The sequence below is a fragment of the Lichenostomus cassidix genome, chromosome 1, assembly GCF_008360975.1.
Source record: "Lichenostomus cassidix isolate B80296 chromosome 1, HeHo_3.0, whole genome shotgun sequence".
Classification (NCBI taxonomy): domain Eukaryota; kingdom Metazoa; phylum Chordata; class Aves; order Passeriformes; family Meliphagidae; genus Lichenostomus; species Lichenostomus cassidix.
This window is the reverse complement of record NC_139479.1, coordinates 15,016,936-15,042,883: the sequence shown is the minus strand read 5'-3', so window position 1 is coordinate 15,042,883 and position 25,948 is coordinate 15,016,936. Positions and strand designations below refer to the sequence as shown.

Sequence of the window (25,948 nt, the reverse complement as noted above, 5' to 3'; positions counted from 1 at the left end):
AGAAGAACTAAGTGGATCTAAATGCGAGACTCAACTTCTATTAAAAGGTTACTAATGAGAATTGGTTCCCAATGGAGACAAATGAGACAAAGAGGTAGGGTTTGAAAACAAGGGTTTAGGCAGAAGACAGAGCAGGTGTCTAGAGCCAAGATCCTTGCACACAAACACATAGGGTGAAGAGTAGGTGCAGAGCTACAGACGGTGTTTTACCATGGAAGCAAAGACGCTGCTGGACATGGAGTGCCCCTCATGAAAGAACTACAAAACAAAACCAAAACCAGACACCAACATGTCAGACAGACAGCCATGAGAACAGAACACAAACATGGCTAGGTAACCCATCTGTGCAAAGACAAGAAATATGGAATAACCTCAGGTACTCAGGGAAAAACTGCAACAACCCTTGGCCTCTTGCAGTGTTGCACTTCAGTTGATATCAGGGCAGCTGCTGCTGATTCCCAGGATCACCAGCAGGCAGAGTTCTCCACGCCAGGAGCCTGTTTGGCAGCCACAAGCTGCCAATGCCACCCACTGAGCTCCCACCATGGCCAGCACAAACCACCAGTTTAAGATGCAAGCAAAAGCTCCCCTGTGACTCAGGGCTGGGGTAAAATCCAAGCTTGCCACTTCCATTCCCCATCTGTTGCAATGCCATCAGCTTCTCCTTGCACAAGAAGGTCATCTTGCTGGAGAGACAGCAGGCTGACAACTGGATGAGCAGCACTAAGCAAGGCCAAATTTTTGCTGAAATGTGGACACAGCACCTCAGACTTCAAGCACTTTTCTTTAGCTGCCCACCCCAAGCCAGGCCTCCACATTCAGTGTTAATGGCTCAGGCAGAGGTTTGATGTTCAGACTCAAGAAAGAACAGCCAGAAAAGAGGGAGCTGCAGTTGCTCAACACATGCAGAGATGTTAGTTCAAGTACTTGAAATATTCCTTGTAACAACAAAGTATATCTTGCACCACCCTACCCAACCCCCTGCCAAAATAATGTTACATTAGCTGCTAGTCAATTATTCAGAGAATGCAGTTAGATGTGGCAGGAAGCAGCAGGAAAGGCAAAGTCGGGGGGGGGTACAAAAATAAACCCAGCCAACTCCTCCTCTGTGCAAAATACCAAGTTTCCATGGAATGCAAAAGAAACAAAGAACTATGTTTCTAACATCGAGGTCCAAGTATTCCAGCTCAGGCCCACCTCTGTATTTCAAACAAAATAATGCTGCCATCTAGTGTCTTGTCCCTCCTCCTTCCTGGAAAGGACCCGGACCCAGACACCCCTGGTACCACTGGGAGCCCTGCTCAGACTGAGTCCCTGAGACCACCTCAGGGCCAGTGCAGCACAGCTGGCAGCACCTTTACAACCACCCCCAGACCTTGTCCACGATGATGCTCCAGCAGTGGCACAGCTCAAACACAGCACCAGGGCTCCTGAGACAGACACCATGTGTTCCACAGGGGTCTCTGCTTCCCTGCCTGATCACATCCCGTGAAGAATCATTAACTGATCTTTACTGCCACCAGCAAATGCTCCATTTTAAGACCACGTAAAAATGCCACTCCTTTTTGAAGGCTTAATCAGTCTGTTTCATACAATCGAGGGAAAACATCAAATATTTGTTTAGGTGAGGCTGCTCAAAGCCACATCCAATTCAACCTTACACATTTCCACGGCCTCAGCATCCACAAGCTCATAGGGGAACCTTGTTCCACTGCCTTTCCCCCTTTACCGTAAAAAATGTAGTCCTTCTATCTAATCTAAACCTACCCTTTCAGTTTAAAACCACTGCCCCTTGTCCTGTCACTTAAAGGCCTTGGCAAAAAGCATCTCTTCATCTTTCTTGTAAGCCTCCTTTATAGATTGCAAGGCTGCAATAAGGTCTCCTTGGAGCCTTCTCCTCTCTAGGCTGAATAACCCAGGAGGGAAAATAGAACCATTCCTACAAATGTATTTTATTTGACCACTGCCTTCCTATTTATTTAAAGCAAAAGAAAATTACTAATAGAGACACAAAATAGAGAAATCAAACCACTCATAACAAAACCATCAGTCGCATTCATTCAGAGTATTTTGGCTGTGTTCTCTGTGACCTCCCCATATACTCAGCTGAACTGTAATTTAAAGTATTGAACTTGAATATATACGTATAAATTCTATCAGTAATCATCCTCCATTCCTGAAGAAATAGAACTGGAAGAAAACAAACCAAGATTCCTTTCCCACATGTATCTTTCATAAATGCATTAGAGGTTGTTCAAGTTTTTCTACATTCAGCATGTGAACAAGAACAAAAGAGGAAACATATTTTTGGAGGAAATATCCCCTATCTGCCTTCTATTTAGCGATCAGTTTTAAAATCAAAGCATCTTTGGAAATTTCTCTCATTTAGCAAGAATAAAACCTAACATAACACAGTTCCAGAACAGCTGTACTTTCTGATGAGCATTGACAGAAAACCCTCACCTGCTTCATCTCACTCTTCAATTTAGTAATACCACTTCTTTCTGTTTTGGTTGCTCCAGAATGCCCCATCTCATGAATAGAAATTGCAGGGCTGGATGAAGAGGAATCTACAGGTCGCACTAGAGAAGCAAATGGACATTTTTAATATTCTAGGGGTGGAAAAATGGATGAAATTGCATCTAAGAAGTTACACACAAATCCTTTCAGAAAGGTGCAGTGCTCTTGGTGACAGCATCCTTTTAAATTACATCAAGAGTTTAAACCTGATTGTATCAAGTAAGGGGCCTAAATCCATACTTGGATATCAGAAACTGATTTTCCAAGACAATGAACAATTGTTGCTTTTGTCAGAATTGCAACAAGTCTCTGGGGGCCTACAAAGGAGCCCAGGGACAGCTGATGTGCCAGTCATGAATATGTGGGCATCAGAGACATGCTTCTTGAAGTCAGGTTAGATATGACCTTTCAATGGCTTTTATTCTGGTACCATAAAATTTCTTCATTTGAGAAGTTTGCCTTTGTATTAGTGAAAACTTGATACAATCTTATTTCAGTGCAGGATAGCTTCCATAATATTTTTTTGTTTATTCCACAGCAGGCATACACCTGTATTGATCACCCATGATTAATACATTGTCTTTTACCTTTATGTGCAGAAAGAATAGATCCTTACTTATAAGACAATCTAACTTAACATACAAAACTGAACAACTTACAGCTTCTTTCCACTCCAAACTCTTTCCCACTGAGAATATGATGTAGCAGACTTTTCATATCAAAGGGGCTTAGATTCATCAAACTCTCTGAAGCTTCTTCACCTAGTTAAACAAAACAAAACAAACAACAAAGATCACTGTGGGAAAACAAAAAGCTGTAAAGCCAACTAAGGAAACTGCTGAGGAATTAAGTCCAATCACATTTAACTTTGTGGCTAGTGCTTCCTTTTAAAAAATTAATACATAGTCACATTTCAAGGAAAATACAGTTCAGGACTAAACAACAAACACTGCATGGAAATAACATTGCGTTAGTTTTTATTACATCACAGCTTGTGAAAAATTTTACTGAAGCTCATGATGAGAGAGCAGTTGCTCCCTTGTGGAACAAGATCACTTGGAAAGGCATTGCAGCCATCTCCCAACAGTGGATGACATGTGGATCTAAATTACAGAGTTAGAGTTATTCCATAATGAATATCCTTTGATAGTCTTTGAATAACTGGGTACTGAGGGGAGAGAAATCTTTCATTAAGTCAAAAAGAAGTGATTTTCAAAGTTTGTAACTGCACGTATGCACTAAGAGACTAATAAAGGGATTTAACACATATAAATGAAAAGATCAGCCATGAAGGGTGAAGCAAAAATGATGCCATAAGTACCCTTACAATAAAACTGCCTCTTACCTGAGCATTTCAGACTTCGTGCCAGCTCAGTGGCCATCACCTGGATTATGAGACCAATGCGGAGCCTGAGCATCTCCACAAAGAGACTGGGCTGTGACCGGACGTACATTGCCAAGTACATAATTATTTCCTGGAAGGACAAATCACAAAGGCACCCATCAGAGTGGGTCCTCATGACTTTCCCAGTCTCAGACCAAACACTGGCACAGCACTGGGCACATACCTGTGTCAGGACTGCAATACTGATGTCTTGGCCACTGGCTTCATAAATGAGATCTGTGAGCTCCTCAGGTGGCAGTGGGCTGCATGAAGACAAACCACAGGTAGCAGTGACTCTGCACAGCCAGCTAGCAAACCCTTGGACAAGTACTGGGATTGAGTCACCCAGAAAAAAGGTGCCTACAATTCTGCCTGGGTGGCTGCAAATCCTTTTGAGGGCAAGGAGTAAGGTTAAAAGAAGATAATAGCAGCAGAATGGTACCAGCAGGAAGATGAAGGGCAGCCTGTACCTGGGACAGAGCTCCAACTTACGTGGTAATGATTTTCTCACGGGGTTCTGGTGGCAGGCCCACTGTAAGCTGCTTGTGGTGTGACAGAAGGTCTGTGCATGCCTATCATAAGGGGACAAAATACAAGAGACCTTTCTCTGAGTCATGTGGAAGTGATATGGCTTTTAATTCCCAAAATTAAATTAATTCCATTTCTTTAGCAATTTTTAAATGCATTTCTCTTAACTACCAGACATGTGGACCCAGCAGAATGCTGTTTAATAGTTTCCAAAGATCTCCTGAGGTCAACAGGGCTATGAGAGTCTGCCCAGGCTGAAAGTGGCCTGTTTCCCTGCTCAGTGAAATCAGCAGCATAATGATTAGATTAGGAACTCCAGTGGGGCTAGCAGATCAATAAAGGCTTTCATCCTTTATCCTATGATAAACTTTTGTTCTTTGATTAAGAGAAAAATATTTTTAATCAATCCAAAGTTTGGCAACATTAGCTAAAGAAAATACTGTGTACTAATGCATCTCCTAAAACAAACACACAGCATACTGCATCACATTCCTGGTACATTCTGAAACAGGTACTTTCCCCAGTACCACAGTGTTTACTCTTTTGTATCGACCTCCTTTAAGAGAGGGTGTTCAGTTTACCTGTTTTAGTATCCTTAATCAAAAACCTCACAGAGTAGTGTTTCTCTGATTTTGAAGAGTCCATTTTCACTCCCTTAACATGGAAGAAAACAGATCATCTCTACCCTCTTCCTCCACAATTCTTTGTTAATACCTTCTCAAGTGAACAAATGTGGCTTTCTCTGAGCACATCTGTACTGCTCAGCCATTGTGTCTTGAGAATGAAAAAAGTTCTGTGCTTAATACCATGCACAGTGATTATCACACACTGCTCCCCATAGACAGGACTGTCACTAAAATAGGGCATCCTAGGTGTGACAGTCAGAGCCTTGAAAATGGCCAGGACTTACAGAAAGAGCTCCTCAGAAATATGCAAGGGATAACTGGAAAATTAAACGAATACTTTTAGAGTACTTGAGAGGAAACATTTCTGTAATGATCAGAATCATATCTGTACTCTTACGGTGGATTTTTCTTGTTACCACTTAATAGTCACGGACACTTAAATGGTTCCAAACATCAATTCACATGGCAGACTGTCCACCCAAGGGGATGGAAATGGGCAGAACATATTTTTGTGTCATCACAATCACTTTGATATAGCAGTATTCCAAAAGTGTTCAAACCATTACGACAGCAACAGACAATTACCAGTCACAACTGCAGCTATCAGAGCACACAATTAAGCTTCTCTGATTAACAGAGGTAAAATGAAGCCTTCACAGCAATTTACAGTGTGGTGTTCTCAGTCCATGCCAACTTCAGCACAGTTCTCAGTACAGACAAAAGATAAAGATGTAGTAAGACTATAGATCAGAAAAGCAACCATCATTTGATAAAAAATGCTGCACTAGCTATGTTGTAAAGAAAAATGAGAGGAAGGGCAAGCATAAACCCCAACAGCAAACTGGCAGTTTTATCTCTGTTCCCAGGCAGGAAGCTGAACCAGGATTATTTGTATTTCATACCTCAGCCAGGACTTCAACTCTCTTTTTGAGAATACCAGAAATGTAACGGATTAAGCCCCATTCTTGATTGAGTCCTGCCTTTCTGTAGAGCTCATTGAGGAGGCAGTGAACAGTGACACCATACTGTCCATCCAGCTCTGTGTCCCAGTCAGCACCTCTGCCACAAAAGAAACAGGAGGTAATTGTCATCAGGTAAGATGCTACACCTTACCACACAGCCAGATTTTGACTGCCTTGCTCAAGTTGGTGACAGAATTAAATACCAAATGAGACATCTGTGCCTTCACCAGATATATGGACAAAATCCTCTTGATACCAGGAACTTCCACACTAATTTGAGTACTCACTCAGCTGTGAGCCAGTGACTTGAAAAGAAACCACCTGAAGGATTTCCCACTAGACTTTAAACTGAGCATTCACATGGACAGTTTGCTGGAGGAACACTCCATGCAGTGCTGTTTTAGAGCAGAATGCAAGAACATCTTCAGTATTGGTGAAGACTGCACCCATTTTTCAGATGCTTCAAGGGAATTTTTTAGCCTTGCCTCTTTCTTAGCTATAAACTAAACTTCCATATTGCTTTTGCCATTACTGAAAAAGCAAAGGAGATTTCTGTTCCTCTCCTGGTTTTGAAATTCATTGCATTATGGCTTCTCTTTGGTAATGTTTTGAAGTGTCACAGAATTACTTTTCAACTCCGGCAGACAGAGTCCACCAGAGGTCCTGGTGGACTCTGTCTGCAGGACCACCTGCCTGCCCAACAGAGACTCCCTTGGTGAAATCACTGGTGTTAGATGCAGTTAAACCACAAAATATATTTTTTATAGGATTTCCTTTACTCTTTAAGAGAGGATGCTAAACATTTTGCATGGGAAATCAAGAAGATCAAAGAAGAGGTCCTCACAGGAGACAGACTAAAATAAACAAAAATGCAATCTTTGTAGCAGTAGGGAAGACCATCTGTGATTAACACATACTTGTCTTTGCACCAAAAGCTAACTGCCTGACAGGTTCCATTCTGCACAGGAAAAAAAAAAGCTGAATAAACACACTTCAGAAGATGATTCTGTTGTTTGTATTTGCATTTTGTTCCCATCAAACCAATTTAAATAGCAGGTGTTTACTAACCCCAGCAGATGGGTCTAGACTCCTTCCAAGAATTTTTTTTAAAGTACCAAGTTTCAGCCAGTTGCGTACTTAAACATGCAGAGGGATTAGAGAAAAAATAGTGAACACTCATTAAAACTACATTTTGCTTTTACTTGGAAAATGACAAAGTGAAGTTTCCTTCCACTTCCATTCTTGTGAATAAAACAAGAAAAGGTTTTTTTCTATGTGAAAAAGATAAAGTTCACCCAATCTTTGTGAGCTTTAAATGGAGTGCCACAAATATAGCAGGGTGTGATCTCCTTCATGGAAAGGATTTGTGCATCTAATTTGTGAGCCCTGGAGACTTTATGTATTTGCAATCGTGTGCTAATCAATTCTAAAATTTGCACAAGTCTTCTTTGGTATCCAAATAATTTCTGTAATCAAACTAACTGAAAATATAGCTGAAAAATGTTAAAGCACAAAGTATTTCCATTCTCCCCTCAAAACACAACCTGAATAGTGGAAAGCTTTTGCACAAGAATTATCAGTTGTGACCAAACTTAAAGATGCTAAAGTTCATATTCAGGTAACTTACTTTAGTATATGCAAGATATATAAGATATCTGCTTGATCATGGAGTGTTGGACATTCCTTCAGCTGATCAACAAGCTTCCTGCAATCCAAATCACCATGAGCATCTTTAGGTAAGTGCAAAACACTTTCACGGTCCTGATAACAAAGATGGATGAAAAATCAAGAGACATGATCTTGAAAAAAGCAGCAGATCTGTAATGTCCTGTAACTTCAAACCTGCCATTAAAAAAATCACAACAGACTTGCAACAAAACTCTGCCCTTGAAATACAGACACATCAATTAGTTCTTGCTAGGGTACTGCAGGCATAAAAAGGAGACTAATCTGAAGAAACGCAACCCAGAATGAAACCTTGTATCTATTGTATCTATTTATTTTTAACTGCAAGCTTTTCCTGTCACGTTACTTCTAAAGAGAAAAGCAAAGAGATACTATCCTTTTTTTTAGTTGAAATAATTTAGTGCTTTTCAAGTTCTATTTCTAAGCTGTATATAAGTGGTGCTTTATGAATGCATATATTGCAATTATAAATCTTCCAAGCTTATGAAAATAAAATGTTAACTAATCAGATGATGCAATCCTATGGTTAATTCTTGGATGAAAATAAGTTTTGTTTAACAGGCTGTTCAGCAGTTTATATAACCCTAAAATACCATTTCCACAAACAGAGCCTTGTGCAGAGCAGAATCCTTCAGGCAGCTGCATACAACTTCTTTAAGCCATTCTCAGCAGCTGGTCACATACAGCAAGACAAAAGAAGTGCCCAGCACAGTCCTATCTTCATGCCTTGAGGTGGGATTTGGCTGCTGCCTTAAGGACATTCACACATTCCCTCTTACCCAGATGTTACTATAAGTAGCATTTCTTGGAAAACATCTCTAAAGGCTGTGAACATCCTGTCCTTCCCCTTGTGTTCAGCAAGAATTAAAGATGATGACTTAACTTTTGGCTTTTAAAAATAAGCAACTATTATGTTACTTTCTGTTTTGCACATGCAATTAAAAACTTTCCACTTGATCGTGTCTATTTGACTAAAAAGCCTTCATCCAGCCAAAAAAATAATTTCCAAAACAAGGGAGTGCCTTGGATAGAATAGCTTGTCTGTGAAGGAAAATTAGACCTGGCATAGGGATTGGAAGGAAAACATGAGGAAAGGCTACAGCATTGCACCCAAAACCACACACAGCATAAAAATTCCCACACCTTACCTTTGTCTCAAAGAAATGAGGATTATCAACAAGATTCAGAGATTTTCGGTGTGTGTTCAGAACTTTGGTGGGAAGAGACATAGACACGGCTGGAAAGCAAAGTCACCAGAACAGAAAGGAAAAAAAAGTCTGTTTCAGTAACATGAAAATAAAAAACACCTACATAAAGCAGCTTGACTAGGTAAAAACAACAGAAATACCTCCAAGAGTCAAAATACAGAGACAGTGCTTCTGAGATGCTGTGCATGGAATTCTGAGACAAGCTCATGTTCTGAACCTTATCTCCTTGCAGGTTTGCTCCAAGAGTTTCTGAGATCAGCATGTCAAAGGCTCAGGGGCTACATGCTCAAATGATACCTCTTATTTGGCCCATGACTCAGAAATCCTGCAGCCCAATGATCTGACCCTGCCAAGTGTTTTAAACATTTCAACAAGAAATAAGTGGAGAAAATGGCCTAACTTGTAAGATATCATAATTAAAATTATAAAGTTAAATTCATGTTAATGCTCTGTTAACTTCATATGCTGAATTCAATGGAGCATCAGATGATGTGGCACAATGGAGCATCAGATGATGTGGCACATGAAAGATGGCAAAAAAGACTAACAGAAAAGCTTGGTAGTTATTAATTTACACTGAAGTTAAACATTACTAAAATTAAAAAGTACATTTTGTCTGCCTTTATATAAGCAACGACAAAACAATTAATTAACTGGTTTGGGTTCTAAAATTCTAGCCAACTAAGAAGCTGTAGCAGCTTCCCTAACATTAACTTTGATTAAATGTTACATTTCATTGCAGGTTTTCTATGTATACACCATGACACGGGATACTGTAGGAACATGAGAATAACAGCTTCAGAGTCATCCTTACTTCTTAAGGTATTTCTTATTTCTTCTCTATAAAGAAAGAACTAATGGCACTATGTCAAAAGGCCTAATTTTTAAATACTTGAACTTACCCCTTGTAGCATCCAAACCAGGTTTCCTACTATTATCACTAAATAAATAAAAGGAAGAAATACCTGGAACTTCCAAGCCCTTTGTCTTGGCCATTATTGACAGTATCTCTTCTGTGGAATGGTTTGCACTGAACACAGGTAGCTGATTTGCAGTCTTCGAAGTTGGAGGCAGGTATGACTTCAGTGCAGTGCTTTGCAAGACTTCATTTATATACTGATCCAGCTCATCCTGGCTATCTAATGTAACATGAAAAAAAGAAGAGGTTTCTTAAAGGTAAAAATCACCATTTACCATCACTTTCTCATTCAAACACACCTCTCCATTCTTGCTTATATAGAAGGGCACTCAAAAATGCAAGAATACCATAAAGAGGATATTTTTAAGCCAAACAAGTTGGGAAAAAAAGAAAAAAATCATTTTTTGACACTGAAAACAGTCAGACTAAGAACTAGCTTTCCCTTTGAAAGGAATCAAAAGGGTTTTTATCTTGCTGGTAGATCACAGAATACAGCTGGAGCTGATCATACCAGCCTCTTCCAACCTGTATGATTTTAAGACTCTATCATCTCTTCCACACTAGCTCTTGTCTATGACTTCTCACAGTCTCTTCCTCCCTCTAACCTCTTCCACACCTCCCCATCTGCTGACTCTCCAGACTCAGCTTTACTGTAGCAGTTACCAGTCAATGACATACTACAAATGCAGGAAGAAAACAAATGAATTCATTGTCCAAACTGAGTCCTGCAGGTCCTGTCCTCAGGTGGATGCAAGAGAAACCCAAATGCCCATCAGATGTGCACAGAACAGACTCTGCACTGTAGGCAAACCCATGCTCTGCTGATAGAACTCCATAGAGAAAAAATACCAAGTGGAAAAACATTACTACCTTGTTCACAGAAATCTGCCGGGTAGTCGCCATATTCACTGTCAGGACTATTACAGTCTTCATTACGGTCATCAAACAGTTTTAGGTCACAGTCTGGATCCAGGAAGCTCAGATATGTATGGAAAGAGGTGGTAAGAAATTCTGATAGCTTGCCTATCTTCACCCTGCAAAAGGGAACACATGCTAAAGAGCATTAACATCCACCACTGTGATACTGATTAATGCTCACTGAGCTTTCAACAACTCCAAAATCTATGAAATGTGCTGTGGAATCCACCTTTGGTAACTACAAAGCCACAGAAACTGACACTGAAAAATAAAAATGGAAAACAACAGCTGCAGCTCCAGCTGGGTACTTACTGCTCTAGGTACTAATTGATCTTAACTGTGTTATCATAACATCTACAGGCCTAACTCAAAGCCTAATGATGCAGTGTGCTGTGTATTAGTATGGAGAGACCCTGAACAAAGACCTGAGCTCCAAGGATAATGCATGAGAAGTTGGGGCTGAGAAGGCCCCATGAATGGCAGTGTATTTTCACAAAATTGGAGGCTGCTAAAAACCAAAGAGCACATCTGTGCTGTTTCTGGCTGGGAGAGAGTGAATTTTCTCCAGATTAGCTGGTATGGTATCCAAAGCTGTGCTTTGGATAGTGCTGATAACACAGGGATGTATTAGTTATGGCTGACCAGGGCTCACACAGCATCCCAGCCTTTTCTGCTTCCCACCTCACCCCACCAGTAGGGGCTAGGGGTGCACAAGGAGCTGGAAGGGGACACAGCTGGACAGCTGACCTCAGCTGACCACAGGGTGTCATGCTCAGCATATAAAGCTGGGAGAAGGAGGAGGAAGGGGAGGATGTTCAGGGATAGAGGGGTTTGTCTTCCCAAGCCAGACTTACATTTGATGGAGGCCAGCTTTGTTGAAGATGGCTGAATACCTGCCTGCCCATGGGAAGCGGTGAATGAATTTCCTATCGTGCTTTGCTTGCATGTGTGGTTTTTGCTTTACTTACTAAACTGTCTTTATCTCAATTCACTTTATCTTGAGTGTTCTCACTTGTATTCTTCCAATTCTCTCCCTGATTCCACTGAGAGGAGGGTGGGTGAGAGCCCATGTGGGTGCTGATCTGGTGACTGGAGTTAAACCATGACAGTATGTGATTGTCAAAGGAAGATACTAATTGAGAGGGCAAGTAGAAAGACAATAGGGAGATACTGTGGCATCATATTTTACACACAGATAAATGGAACACACAAGTTTGTAATTAATGTTTAAATCATGTCCAAGAACTGTGAAAGTAAATGGCTTTTTAGTAACAGAAGCCCAGCCAAAGTAAATATGTCATATTTCCAAAGATTTGACATTAGCTTTCTTTATCCATTAATGGCAGTCAGAGATGGCACACTTTTTGGGAGACAGATCACTTCCACTGCATCTGAAGTCCAGCTACCATTTGATTGCCACATAATAATAAAAGCTGAAATTTCCTTCTCTGCAGCATTCTAGTGCAAGGTTTATGTACTATCACAAATCCAAAACTAAGACTTTTATAACATTTAATTTAAAAAATCATGGAGATAAAAATTTGGTGGTTCTGACATTACCTTGCACCTCCAAAATAACCATCTTCTAATTTTCTTATTGTGGCAAGAACTGCTGGATGAATGTCAGTACCATCATCAACTGAAAAAGAATAATGGAAGAGTCAAAGCTCACCAACTCATTCTTAAATTATCACATCCAAATACAGTGAATTACTGAGTGCTGTCTACAATGTAAATCAGACAAATTTAAAACAGAACCCCCAACTGCTACCAATACTAGCTTATTAAAACATCCCAAACAAACAAGAAAACAAAACACAACCCTTAGACAAGTTCTAAAGACAAACACCAACCCACTTAAGACAAGTTCCAAAGGGATTTCTATGAAATTTCTTTAGACAGAAATAGCATGGAGATGATGGGGTGATGTAAGGATATAAACGCAGAGTAAAATCAAAATTAAATATTTCCATGTCACCCAAATTCAGCAGACACAAGAAAATTAAACTGTACTTCTGATGTTACAAGTCCTGCTACCTGTCTCCTCTCAAACCAATGTCCATCCTATTCCCCTGCAGTAATCTACTCTGCTTGAAACAGAGAAAATTAAGTATACCAAGCATTGTGTGGGTGATAGGAAATGTCAAGGTTGGTCTCCCTGTCATCCTCCAGCAAGAAGTGAGGTAAGCCAGCTCTGTCTTGAGCATCTCCACAATCATCTGATTGTCTAGAGCCAGATAGAAGTGATGCTGGTCAGTAAACTAGAGAAGAGAAAAATACAACATAGGGGTATTTGTCAGTGCTTTCCTTCTTTTTTTTTCTATTTCTTCCCTTTAATCATTCACAAAAGCCATATAAGCTACTCCTGAGCACAACACAAACCACCTGAATTAACCTAACAAGGCCTGAGACTGTGAAAAAGAATCCATGCTTGTGCAAGAGTCCATTTCTGCACAGACTCTTGTGCAAGAGTCTATTTTCTTACACCTGTAGACTGACCAAAGTAAGCCATTTAAACAAAACACAGGCAATCACTTCCATGAAGCAGAATCTTCCCAATGACCAGTTACACTAACCTGTGATCTGGAAGATGCACGTACTCTAAATGTGGGAGAAAAAGCTAACAATGGCAACAAAACCAATAAACAGGCTTAAGTGCACACTGGGGACTGGAGCCAGCAATCAGATGTCTCTTGGGAACCATCCCAAAGTCAAGCAGAATACAGAAAAGCTGACAATCACTGAGGAAAAAAGGTACATGAAATGTGCAATGGCAAAGTGTGCTGCTCCCACTACAGCTGAAAGCCAAGAACCACAGTAAGAGACTATTATGGCTACTTCAGGAGGTGGAACCAAAGAAGCTGGACAAATAATGGAAAGCATGTCAAAGCAACCACAACAAAAGTTAGAACGCCTGTAAGCCTTGGGGAGGGGTAAGTGCGTAAAGAACACGTAAGTTAAACTTGACAAAGTCCAGAGAAATTTCTTCACAGAAGGAATCAGGAACTAGCCAAAACAATCCCTGAGCGACTGGCAATTAGCTTTGGTAATTCAGGAAGAACATTTCCCAGAAATCCAGAGCAGGAAAAACATTGCGTGTCTTTAAAAGGGAAGAGCAATTTAAAATGTCCAGCCAATTCCAGGGCCTGAAAGCAAAGAAAAACAAAGCCAATTTGAGACAGCTAAGATAATTACAAAATGAGGAAGTAAGATGGCCAAAAAACAATCTCAGCAGATTAGTCCAATTTGCTTCTTTGGAGCAATCAGATGATAAGTATAAGAACATGGCTGACACCTAACAACTTTTGTCAATTTGCACACTAGTGAACTGAACAAAAACATCTGAGGAAGCAGAACTAGTTTTAAAATTGTTCTCAAAAGGTAGTCATTAATAATTTTTTTCAAAATGACTGTACCTGAATGAAGTCAGCCTTTGCCCCATACCCAATCAATGTTTTCACTAGAAAAGGGAATGAAATACAAAAGACAAACCCACAAAATTTGTGGACACTAGTCAAGATCAACAAGATGATTTAACTGCTAACCTTAGAAAGGTGACATTAAACATTAACTCCATCCACCTCAAAAAAAAAAAGTTAAGGGAAGTGTCTGGCTACAAAGTACAATGGAAAATGTTATGGAAGTTTTACTAAAACATGGAATAAGCAGGAACTGCCCCTGTATAGCTATTATAAAGATAAATGCCATTTTGGAATACGCTAGTAAGTATGTCCTTATTTGATACATCACAAGATTTTACCCAGAATACTGGGTCCTACTTACATAGCAAGATGTGAAATAGGAGGTATTTTGGAAAAAAAAAAAAAAAAAAAAATCACATCTCTAAAGAAGTTTTCCCTTATTTGCAAAAGTATTTGAAAATTGGTACAGAAAAGTACCACAACAAATAACCTTATAAAGCTGCTTGTGATCAACTGACATGGTGAACAATGAAAAAGGGTCTACATTTTTTGCAATAAATCTGATTTGTTTGTGCATTATGAACCATTATACAGAAGCCTTCTACAGAGTCCACTCAATGCCATCAGACAGACTTTAAAAACTTTATTAGTCAAACATCTATTTAGAACATAGGAAAAACACACTAAAGAGAAAACAAAGAGCATCCATTTCTCAGCACTGTTCATCCTTTCAACAATGTAGCGAAGAGATCACACCTTCACCTCCTAGGGGTTACACTATTTGGCACACTTACATGATTCTAAATTTTTCATCAAAGCAATCACCAGAAAGATATATTAAGTGATCTCTTTCTGCAGAAACAATTTCATTAACTAGAATGTTGCTGTGGGCAGAGATCAGTAACAACTTTGTACTATTGATTGGCTGTGCTCTCCTAAGCCAGAAGCTAAAGAAACCAGACTCTGTATGACAGAAGAGAGATTTATCTGCAGTTCAACCATGCTGATCATCCCATGTTCTTAAAAACCCTACAAAGTAAAGCACATCTGCTGTGTCAGCCCTATTCTACCTAAAGTAAAATGACAACAGGGAAAAGCAGAATGCTTCAGTAATGATTCACCATTAAGGAGTGATTTTCCTGCCAGCTTTACATGCTTACCTGAGGGGTAAAAGCAAATATTTGATTTCTTATCACATAGAGCTTGGAGGTGCCCAACACTCCAATGTGTCGGTGTGGCCGGCCACTTAATCTCATGTTCTTATTCCGGCCTAGGAAGAAAACAGAAAGAGAAGAATCTTAGCTAACCTATTGAGTGTAGTTTTCCAAAATAACCGTTTTAGACAGGAAAATCTGCTTCACTAATACCAGTAAGGCAGAAGACAGGTAACAGAGCGCGACGCTACAGACTGGTTGGTTTTGGAGCAAGCACCAATGTAATACCAGAGTCCTTCAAAGGCCTGATCAAAAAATTCAAATTTTGGCTTCATCGACCATGGATTTTGTCTTATAATTATGATAATTGCACAGCACTCAAAGCTTCCCCACCAAGAAGGACAAGAGATGTGATATTACAAAACCAAGGCCATCAACATAGCACAGAAATTGCGGCGTTCTCAAACGCAGGACCTTGAAAACTCATGCCTGAAAGCTAAATCAACATGCAAAGTACATCCAAAAACAACAACAGATTCGCATTAGACTTTAATAAACTCCACTTTTCTCAGTAGAGCTTATTAGCAAATGATCCACACTCCAACCTTTGCACCAGCACCACAAGCTGACTTGAATCTTTCTGACAAGGAATATGAACCGAACAACCACGTGCCTGAAAAAATACTACTGTGAACAATCCCAAAGAAGTCACTGTTAAAAACAATGTATCAATGTGTCAAATAATCCTGCTCACACGCCCCCACTAGTGAAAGAAAGCTATTATGAATTATCATAGAATAAATGTAAACTTCAGCAAAGCCCTGCAAATGTTTCATTTTCTTTGAGATGAAGAGCCAGATTCTTTCCCAAATGCAACATATACAATTTCCTTTCTTTGTGTAAAGGGCAGAACTTCTTTGAAGACCACATTACTATGGATACTTGCAAAAAAAAGCTCCCCGTTAAAACAAAAAAAACAACCCCTACAAACAAAAAACCACTGCAACGACAAAAAAATATTCACCCCATGAGCAGCCTTAGCATTATCTGTAATGGGAAATTGTCATGGGAACATGCTCCAGACTGATAGAGGAGCAGAATACAGCTCCCCTTGTCTACACAGCAAAGGAATTTACCAGTGCTGAGTAACCCCATCTCAATTTTACTTTATAGCAGTATCCAGAGTTTTGAGTCATGAGTTACTGGCATGCCTGAAGAAGTAAAGCTAAATTAGGAATACATGTAACAAACTTTCCACCAAGACCCAAATAATTGCAGTAAAGATTATCAAGAACCAGTTATGAAAAGACTTAACAAGTGGAACCAGTCAGAGCTTTGGGGCATTGATTTAAACCAATTCAGGCTCTGAGGAAAACAGGACCTGAGCACCACTGCTGAGGAACTGGAATGTATTTCAAGTCCTGTGTTTAGAAAAGCCCTAAGGGCTTCTGGGTTCGCAACAGAGACAGAGAGCTTCAGCAATTCAACTTAGCTCAGGGTTGGAAGGAACTTTAGCAAGAACCTGACAGCCCAAAGATGCTCTGATAGCAGAGCAGCTTCCTTGATTTGGAGCAGAAAACTTCCCAGACTGCCTGCTGGGAAGTATAAAAATCATGCTGCCCAGTTTCCAGACTTAAAAGAGAAATACTCTGACTTCTCAAAGGAAAATATTTTATTTTTTTTCTTCTGTGTTTTCCAGGCATTTTTTCTAAAACCAGTTTTCTCTGTGGAAGTAGTTTCTGGAGGACAAAAGAAGAATCAGTTTTTGTCTTGCCTCCAAGGGCACAGGGAAACTTTTATCTTCACCACCATTTTGAATGAGGCAATTTTTTTTCTGTTTAAGTCCCTTATTAAAGACAGAAGTTCTAAGCCCATTAAGCTTCTTAAAAACACACCTTGCCTGGCAGTGGAGAGGCTTTCATGTTGAAATACTTACCCAGCATGGTGTAGAGGTTGCTGAGGATGCGAGCTGGCTGCACTCTGAGTGGATGAATATCAGCAATGCTCTGAACATTGATTCCACGGTCTTGCAAGAGATTCTTGATTTGATTAGACTCTGCCAAAACAGTTACTGCACAACAAAAAGCAAAAACACAAGTATAAACAAATGTTTTACTCTTTTTAAATGACTGTGTCTACTACCACCTCTCAACAAATGCATTTAGTTAACTAAAAAGGCACAAAGGCCTCACTTTTTTCTCGATTTATGTATTCATGAAATCCAAAGGGATTGCAGAGGGCATCTGACAGACTTTGATTCTCTGTTTCACAGTATTTCTTGACAGTCCTGTCCACTTTGGACCACAGGGTCATTCAAGTCAGAAGGGTCCTCCTGAGGTCTCTACTCAAACTGCCTGCTCAAAGCAGGGTCAGACCTGCTGAGGGTAAACCAGGTGCTTGGGGACTTTATCAGTTTTTTCTGATTTCTTTCAGTACCACTAGCTTGGTACTAGCGCCACACAGTCTCTTTTAGAAGACAGGGCTTTTCCCCCACAGAACAAGGGGAAACATGACTCACAAATCTTTGTTATTTTAACACAGCACACTATAACACTGCAGCCAAATCACTGGGGAACAGAAGATGTCACTTGTGTAGCAATAAATGTGTTGGAGGCCATAAAATGGCAGAGGTAGGAAGAAAAGAAAATTTCCCAAATCAGAGCAATTTACAACCCATCTCTTGTCCCACTTGAGGTTTTGCCCATAATAAGTGGCTTACTGGTTTGGGACTAATAATGCAATGTTCTTCTTTGTATTGTGAATACTTGTCAAAGAATGCTAAAAACAAGCAAGCATTTCTATTTCTACTGGAAATTAAGCACTTCAGAATAATGAAACACTACCCCATGAGACTCCAGCCAGGGGTAAACAAGCACCAGTCCAGGTCACAGGATCACTGACAAAGGCTGCTTCTGATAAATGAGCTGCTTGCTCTTTCAGAGCAGTCCAAGCCCTGGAGAAGTCTTTAAGACCTGATCTGCTGGTGTTTGCTCTCTACTTAATTTTCTGGTTTTGGCTGCTCTTGCACAAACTAAAGAGGCCACTCCCTACAGCAGCCAAAAGCTGGCAAGTCTGGCTGCCTCACCTCTGTGTGCAGGGATCCTCCCCACTCAGTGCTCTCTGGTTCCTCTGAAAAGTGGCTGCAAGAAACCTAATTAATCTGATCCATCTTCTGCAGGTTCTGCTTCTTCTTTCTAAAAGCTGTCAAGATTTTCCTTTTCACTGCAAGATTAAGTTTGTCACTCTTCAATTCCTGACAACTCTTAAAATTTTATCAATTTTTTTTTAAGTGTGTTAAACCTGAAAGAAGGCAGCTAGGCAAAAAACCCCCTTTTCCTTTTCACAGTGTCATCAAAGAACCTATGTCCCATACAAAAAAATCCACATTATTTTTAAACACATCTTTCATCTCTCCTGTACACAGGGACTTTGCCACCACACAATTCAATTCACTCAGAATATTCACAAAACTCCCTCACCTTGTACCACAACATCAGGTTTAAATCCAGTGGAAAATCTTCTGTTCAAGGGATCAATTTCACCTGCAGCAAGAAATCCCTAGAACAAATGCAAAATAAAAAAGTAAGGAAATAAACAGACTTTAAGCAAGAGGCTTCTGACATATAGAATAAATCCTTACGAATTTTCATTTTTTTTCAGGACAGCAGGATTTAAAGCTTGGTTTATCTACCCTGTCCACCAAGTAGTACATTGAATAAAAACAGTGGCTGCAACATTTTTTGGAACAACAAGAAAATGGTTCTGACTGATACAATCTACACATTCAGATTTCCTATTTCAGAGTTACAGTAACTGGCATAATTTCACCAGGCAAGTGATTTTTTTTTTTTTTTTTGTAGCTCCACAGAAATATTCTGTGCTTCCTTTAACTAGTCTGCCTTTAACGTGTCTGACTAGTAGACACATCATGCCATAGAGCAAGAATAGCCTACTGGAGCTGAAACAGCACAGAATCCTGGCTCTGGAACAGCCAAGTCAGCCTGAGCATACCCCTCTATTCCCATCATATATCCAGATCATCTGACAACTTACTCAGCTTGATTAGAAACAGAAAATTGCATATCTATACCTAAAAAACCCCAAACAGAAGAAATAAACTAAGTAACTAAAAAAACCAACCAACCAAAAAAACCAACACCACGCACACACAAAAACCAACAACAAAACCAAACCAAACCAAAGAAAAAACCAGAAAAAAGTTCCCGAAAGCTCAGAGTCAGCCTTTTCTACTGGAAAACACATTGTTCCCTACCTGTCAACCAAACTGCACTTAAAGCCCAAGCCATCTCAAAGAAAAAGAAATACAAGTTTATCTATGCAAGAAACAGTTACCTCTGCTAACAGGCAGCTCAGGACATACAATGATTGGCCCCAAAGATGTGGCAACTTTCCCATTGGGACACGATCCACTGAGTGAGGATTTTCATACTCCTCATCCACCTGGAAACAAATACATAAGCAAGAAAAATTACCCTGAAGTTGTGAAGAACAATCAATAACACAAGTATTTGCAGACATACAGTCTAACATCAACCCTTTCTAGCCTGCCTTTATTACTGACATAGAAATGTCTCTGTTTCACTTTTAATATTACACATTTTCTGGCACAACAACAACAACTATACTTCCTTTTTGTATCTCTTCCCACCCTTCAAAGCTGGAGGATGAATGGGGACTCTGCATGCAATTCTAGCTTTGGTATTAGCTCTTCCACTTTCTCCTCACCATGCCTTTGCTGCCTTCCCTCTGGGCTGCTCACAGGTAACTGGGTGTCTGCTTTCCAACCCCTTCCAAGATGACTCTTTAACTTTACTCATGTCTACCCAGCTTTATGAAGCAAAGGTGCTCTCCAGTATTAAGGCTATTCCATCTTTCCTGGGTTAGCAAAGATGGTCAATGGAAAAATTAAAAGCAGACTTACTAATTTAGAAAAACTGCCTTACTTTTTCAGTATACAGATCTGTTGAGGGCAGGGCAAAAACCTTCCCAGATTACATCTTCAGGCAGCCATTTCATATTTTTTTAACAGACAGACAAAATCTACCCTGTTTATGTGGCATGTTTGTCAGATCATTATCATCATATCAAAATTCACAAGAAGGCTCTGGACTCTTACACGCTTGTTCCCACTAGGAAGGCAATTCAGTTTCCACCTCAGATCTGCGAGCAAGACATCAGCTGTCGGCTGAGCAACTCAGACCAACCCAGGAGGCTCCACACCCTTAGTGAGTGAGGGCTGAGAAGTCTGGAGTGGGAGAAGAAGTTGGCAGGGAGGGATACAAAGGCAAATAGCATGGAAGAGCACATAAGCTCATCTGAATTTCTCTGTCATAAGGGGAGAATGAGATAAACAGTAACAGCAAAGATGGGGGAAAAGAAAATACCCAAACAAAAATCCCAGCCCAAACCCTAATCCAATTGAAGCCTTTCTCCCATACATGCTCTGGAAAAGGGCAGCACAATCAATCAATCAATCAACTAGACAGGCAGGACAGTCCATGCTTTATTTCTTCTTTGAGCTTCAGTTCCTAAGTCAGTATCAACATTTCTTAAATGTAAGTCTTGCTCCAAGGATGTAAAATTTTAGACCTGCCATAGTATTTCCACAAACACTTGAATTTGCAAGTAAAAATTGTGACCATTTGGAAGCCTAAAGTTTACAATTCTCAGCAGGAGCTGTAAGAAGGTTCTTACTTTTTAAAATAACTTGCTTTTATTTTTTAGTCTTTTTTATTGTTGGTTTAGATTTACCAGATACAGGAAAACTGTAAAACAGACATTCCTATTGCTATCTCTACTTCAGCATACTGAAGTGAATGCTGCATTTTCACAATACCTTTTCTGGAGGGACTGCATACAGTTCAGGCATTAGCACTAATCCATTCTTCTCTCTAATAAGTATTCCTTCCAGAGCCTCTCTGTACTCTTGTACCTGTAAATATTTTTAACAGAAAGTGAGAATTCACATTACAGGCAGCAAAACTAAAACACTAAAGTTAAAGTACTTTCGAACAGTACTTTTCTGCTGAAAGTTCATGTATTTAAAAGAGAAAAAAAGGGTGGAGGAATCATGACTTGCTCATGGAAGAACAGGGTTCAAATTATCAGAGACTGTTCCAGCATCTCAGTATTATCAGAAACATGAACACTTGTCTTCAATCTGTAACACACTGCTGCAGTACAAAACTCCTAATGTATTCCTACTGAGAAGTCACTGCATGGAATTTTCCATGGATAACAGCACAGCAACATGGATATCAGACTGTCAGTATCTGTCAGAGTGTAAGATGTGTGAATAATGTTAGCTGTATGCCATGCACATTTGTCTGTGACTTACCAAATTGTGCTTTGCAGGATTGGGAAATCAGCTTGGGAAATCTTAACTGATATGATTAAAAATGTGTCACAAGGTAAGCTTAAAATAGATTTAAACTGTTTAAAAGTATCTAAGTTCACTGAACAGCAAATCCTCTTCTTCTTGAGTTGTTAGACAACATATTACAAACAGGAATAGCAAACTGATAAGAACATGTAATACATTTTCTTTTTACCAGATTCCTTACTTTGTTCCATTTATTAACTATCCATTCCAAGTTTTTACTTAGAGGGAAACTTCTCAAGCACTACCAGCACCTGCCTTTGAAATCCTATTTCTGCTATTCCAGAGTACAATGGATCACTCAAAGTGAGGTACCCACAGGTTCACATTATGGTACACTGACATTTTCAGTATCCTGTCCTTCTCCACTCTTTTTGAGTCCTCAGGGTGCTTATTTTTCTAAAAACTGCTGCCATTGCAACCATTTGTTTGCAGCAGTAATTAGGGAACACTAGGCACTCACCTGAGTGTCTCAGTGATTCATTCAGCTATGTTTGAACAGTGGAAGCTGGGAACAATTGCCCTGACCGTGACCTGGAACAGTCCATCTGCACACCATAAAAACAAACAGGTACATATTGTCCCAGATAATCTAATTAGAGACTGCTTCACGAAGTGGTATTTTATTGGCAGGACTGAAGTTTCAGCAAACTTTCTGCTTTTCCCCCCTCACAACATAATGCCCTTTCTTTCTTCACCAGACTATTTTTACTGTGTTCAAGAAAACATTTTACATGTATAGTGTCAGTAAGTGACTTGATTTACAACATCTGATACAGAAAGAGTGCTTTTTGGTCTGAAATGTTCTGAATTGTTTCTGATATGACATTTCAATTTTTTAATGAGTTTAGTAATCTCCTATCCCTCTGCATACTAGGCAATTTTAAATCACATATATTTTAAATTTCTTTCAAGCTACCAATCTGCAGAAGCTCTGGTATGAATACATTCAGTCCTGGCTACTTGCTGCTCTTTAACTCACCAACACTTGCCAGATGCCACCATAACCTTTGGAGGGATATAGTCAATTTAGTTCCACTGACCACTGGATATCTGGCACAGTAATGGCATTAAGTGACTTAGCGAATTAGTGAAAATGAAATTGCTCCACATAAGCCAGCCCCAAATCTCTCTGAATGTACAAAAAGACTGAAAGTAATATGAATCTTGTTCTCAGCAGCCAAGCCAGAGAGGTCAGGGAAAAAGAAACTTGTCTCATCCTGAAGTAATTGTGAAAGGGGCATCAAGGTTGGTGATAAGACAAAACCAGGCAAATAAACCCTGTTTGGCCCACTTTTACCACCCCAGCGAACAGAGCCACTCAACCTAGCAGGGAGAGGGCAAGCAGGCCCCAGTGTGCACAACCCTGCTGCCTCTACCATGCCATGAACTCCACAGAAGGTGAAACTGGCTGAAGACTATTCCACTCTGCTAATGGCATATCCAAATGATACCCAAAACAAACTTGGAAAAAAAAGTTACAAAATACTGCAGGTAAATGGTTTTGCAATTTGAAAGCAGTTTCTTCTTTCCTCACCTGGATTTTGTCATCATTAAATATTCCATCAATTAGGAAGTATGTCCAGAATACTGGCCATTCACATTCAATATTCTCAAAGAGCTTGAGCTCAGCAGGATCATAGTGCAGCCTGCTTGGATCCTAAAAAGTTCAACCACACTCATTTAGTCACAGTACTAAATTAGTCACTTCTATTCCAATCACAATGACAACCTATTTTATACAAATTAAAACCAAGAAACCCCCCAGAAATGGTTTCCATGCAGTCTCTTGACTTCTTTTTCACATTCAAACTCATTTAATGGTTCTCTAGACAAATCAATCCTTCCTCATCTCACAATCTAAGTGTCACCCAAATGATCTTGGCTCTGCTTCAGTTTGAAGATATTTCAGGATGTTTCAGAGACACCATTTCATCTCAGGTACCATAAGCATATCTAAGGGTTAACTTCTTACAGAATTATGGTTCGATTTCTATCTTTAACAACTGGTTTTCAAACCCTTAGCCTCCCTCAAGTATCTGTCCTTCCCAGGGTGGATACCTGGATTACCTCCAAATCCACTAATATGTCTTAGCAGTGATGGTGAACTTCACCCCTTCATGTAAATAAAATATGTCTGTAAAGAAGATTAAGTTTTTCTTATGTGCCTACTGAAAACATACATCAGAAGTACCTCTCTGGGTGTCTTGTAACCATCTCGGAGAAAGCGACAGCAGCCATAGCGCCCCTGTAAAAACAGACAACATTATAAAAAATTTCACACACTCTTCTTCCTCACAGACTAACATCAGCATAAAAGTATATGCTGAGTTTTAGGGGTCACTTAGGGATTTTCCTCCCTCTCTTCCATAAACAGAAGAACCAAGTCTGACAACCCTTGTTTAATTAGGATTTTTGGTTTAAAAAGAGGTTCTGTTTCTCTCTTTGGAAAACAAACAAAAAGGAAATCCTTACCTGCAATTTGGATATGATTTCGCTCTTGGTCACATTAACAAGGTTTAGATCCTCCACTGCAAAAGCTGGGTAAGAAATAATAGAGAGAAGGCCAGCATCTATCTCCTTTGATGTGGATGCTCTTGGCAACATGGAGTACAGAATAGACTGGGCAAAACAAGAACAGGAGAGAGGGATGTAAAACAATTTGCCTACTTCAAAATGAGACTACAAATGAGACTATACTATTTGCAAACTGACAGAGAACTCTCTACACAGTTATTTTTAGCTGAATAAGTATGCTTCACACCACTTAGTTTCTCATGATCTACTAGAAGCAGGGTGAGCTCCATAGCCTGAAGCCATCCTTAATACATTGCATTCTTGGCTCAGTTAATCAACATTTCATTTAAAAACAGAAGGGAGAGGGTGTTAGGTTTTCCCCTCATAAAGGAAAGAGCAGAGTAATTTCTACCTGACAGTGTTCTACTTCATCAGGAAGAACATGAATCACTGATTTGTGTCCTCCATGAGCTCCAAAAAGATCTAGTTCATCAATTGCTTCCAAAGCAGCCTTCAAAGAAAACCAAACCAAAACCCAAAATCAATAAATACCTTTTAAGCCAAGTATATACCCTAGCACCTGTGCTTAACCATTGAAGGAAATTACATAAGACAGAAGTTTGCTCCACATTTTTTTCACCTTTAAAGGGAAGCTTGGCAATATTTTAGAAAAAGTAACTATTTCTGGTTTTCAGCTAGCAGGATACAGGATTGATCTGCTGGTGATCCTTCCTACAATTTAAAGGCAATGCAAAAAAAAAATCAGGAGCTGGGTTTCCACTGAGACATCATCTAAATAGTGAAGTACTCAGTAAAAAATGCTTCTCCTGTCCTGCATTCCAAAATAGCCTCCTATATCAGTGTGGGGCCAAGACCAGCAGTTTCTCCCTCTTGCAGTGCACACAAGATCTAACAGATCATGCTGAAAGGCAAATACACCTTTGACCCTTAATGATATTTGTCTTCTGCCTGGCCCTCAGACACCATGTAATGAGGTAGTTATCAATTCAGCATTTACATTTATGGCCTTCAGAGCTTCATTTAGTATCTCTATGACCTTGTGCTATGACGGAACCAGAAATATTCACTTTCTTTTAAGTTCATCTTCATTTATTTTTCTTTCTAAACTACTTGTAGAAAATTTCTTAAACTGCTATTCTGTTGTTTTTTAGAATTTACATCTGACTTAATCTTACCATGACAACATCACATATGATACTAAGGCTGGAGAATTAAGAAAGAGGGAAAGAAAACCAGAGGCCACTTTATGAGACATGAGACTGCATTTTGCTGAACCTGTCAGATTCGCGGTTCAATAAATCTGGTACCCTTCTTGCAATCCCTGGAATAACTGTGCTGAGGTCCTTCAATGAGAGCCATTATCACAAAGATATTACACTAAAAAATACTCACTCACACCTAAACAAAAGTTCTTATACAATCAGGTAACTATTGCAGTGGCCAAGAAGACTATGCAAAGGAAGCCACCAGGATTGTCAGAGCCAATAAGCATAACACAGCAGCCGTGAAGGAGGTGCCAGGAAGACATTCTCACTTTGGCCATCCCGACGGAGCTTGCATTCAGTTCAGGGATTCCTTGGTTTGTCTTATCCCCACGTTCCCAAATTCCATAATCCTGCAACAACATCATCAAGAAAAAATGGCATGATTATATACAAAAACAATGTTTTCCCTCCTTTTCCC

At 39.8% G+C, this 25,948-nt stretch overlaps 1 protein-coding gene across 1 annotated transcript in view; it reads right to left on the bottom strand.

Annotated features, from left to right (window-relative positions):
• Positions 1-25,948, bottom strand: part of PHKA2 (phosphorylase kinase regulatory subunit alpha 2) — a 44,771-nt gene that overhangs the window by 9,840 nt on the left and 8,983 nt on the right. Inside the window, exons 6-27 of the mRNA XM_085051147.1 lie at positions 25,800-25,880; positions 24,657-24,755; positions 24,203-24,349; positions 23,922-23,975; positions 23,265-23,387; positions 21,185-21,280; positions 19,681-19,788; positions 18,807-18,885; positions 17,264-17,398; positions 15,334-15,443; positions 12,868-13,012; positions 12,312-12,390; positions 10,704-10,867; positions 9,880-10,053; positions 8,855-8,943; positions 7,648-7,781; positions 5,961-6,117; positions 4,397-4,476; positions 4,089-4,167; positions 3,866-3,995; positions 3,180-3,281; positions 2,464-2,582 (exon numbers count right to left, since the gene is read on the bottom strand). Of these exons, the coding sequence (XP_084907273.1) occupies positions 2,464-2,582; positions 3,180-3,281; positions 3,866-3,995; positions 4,089-4,167; positions 4,397-4,476; positions 5,961-6,117; positions 7,648-7,781; positions 8,855-8,943; positions 9,880-10,053; positions 10,704-10,867; positions 12,312-12,390; positions 12,868-13,012; positions 15,334-15,443; positions 17,264-17,398; positions 18,807-18,885; positions 19,681-19,788; positions 21,185-21,280; positions 23,265-23,387; positions 23,922-23,975; positions 24,203-24,349; positions 24,657-24,755; positions 25,800-25,880 (2,484 nt within the window). The remainder of the gene's footprint in view (positions 1-2,463; positions 2,583-3,179; positions 3,282-3,865; positions 3,996-4,088; positions 4,168-4,396; positions 4,477-5,960; positions 6,118-7,647; positions 7,782-8,854; positions 8,944-9,879; positions 10,054-10,703; positions 10,868-12,311; positions 12,391-12,867; positions 13,013-15,333; positions 15,444-17,263; positions 17,399-18,806; positions 18,886-19,680; positions 19,789-21,184; positions 21,281-23,264; positions 23,388-23,921; positions 23,976-24,202; positions 24,350-24,656; positions 24,756-25,799; positions 25,881-25,948) is intronic.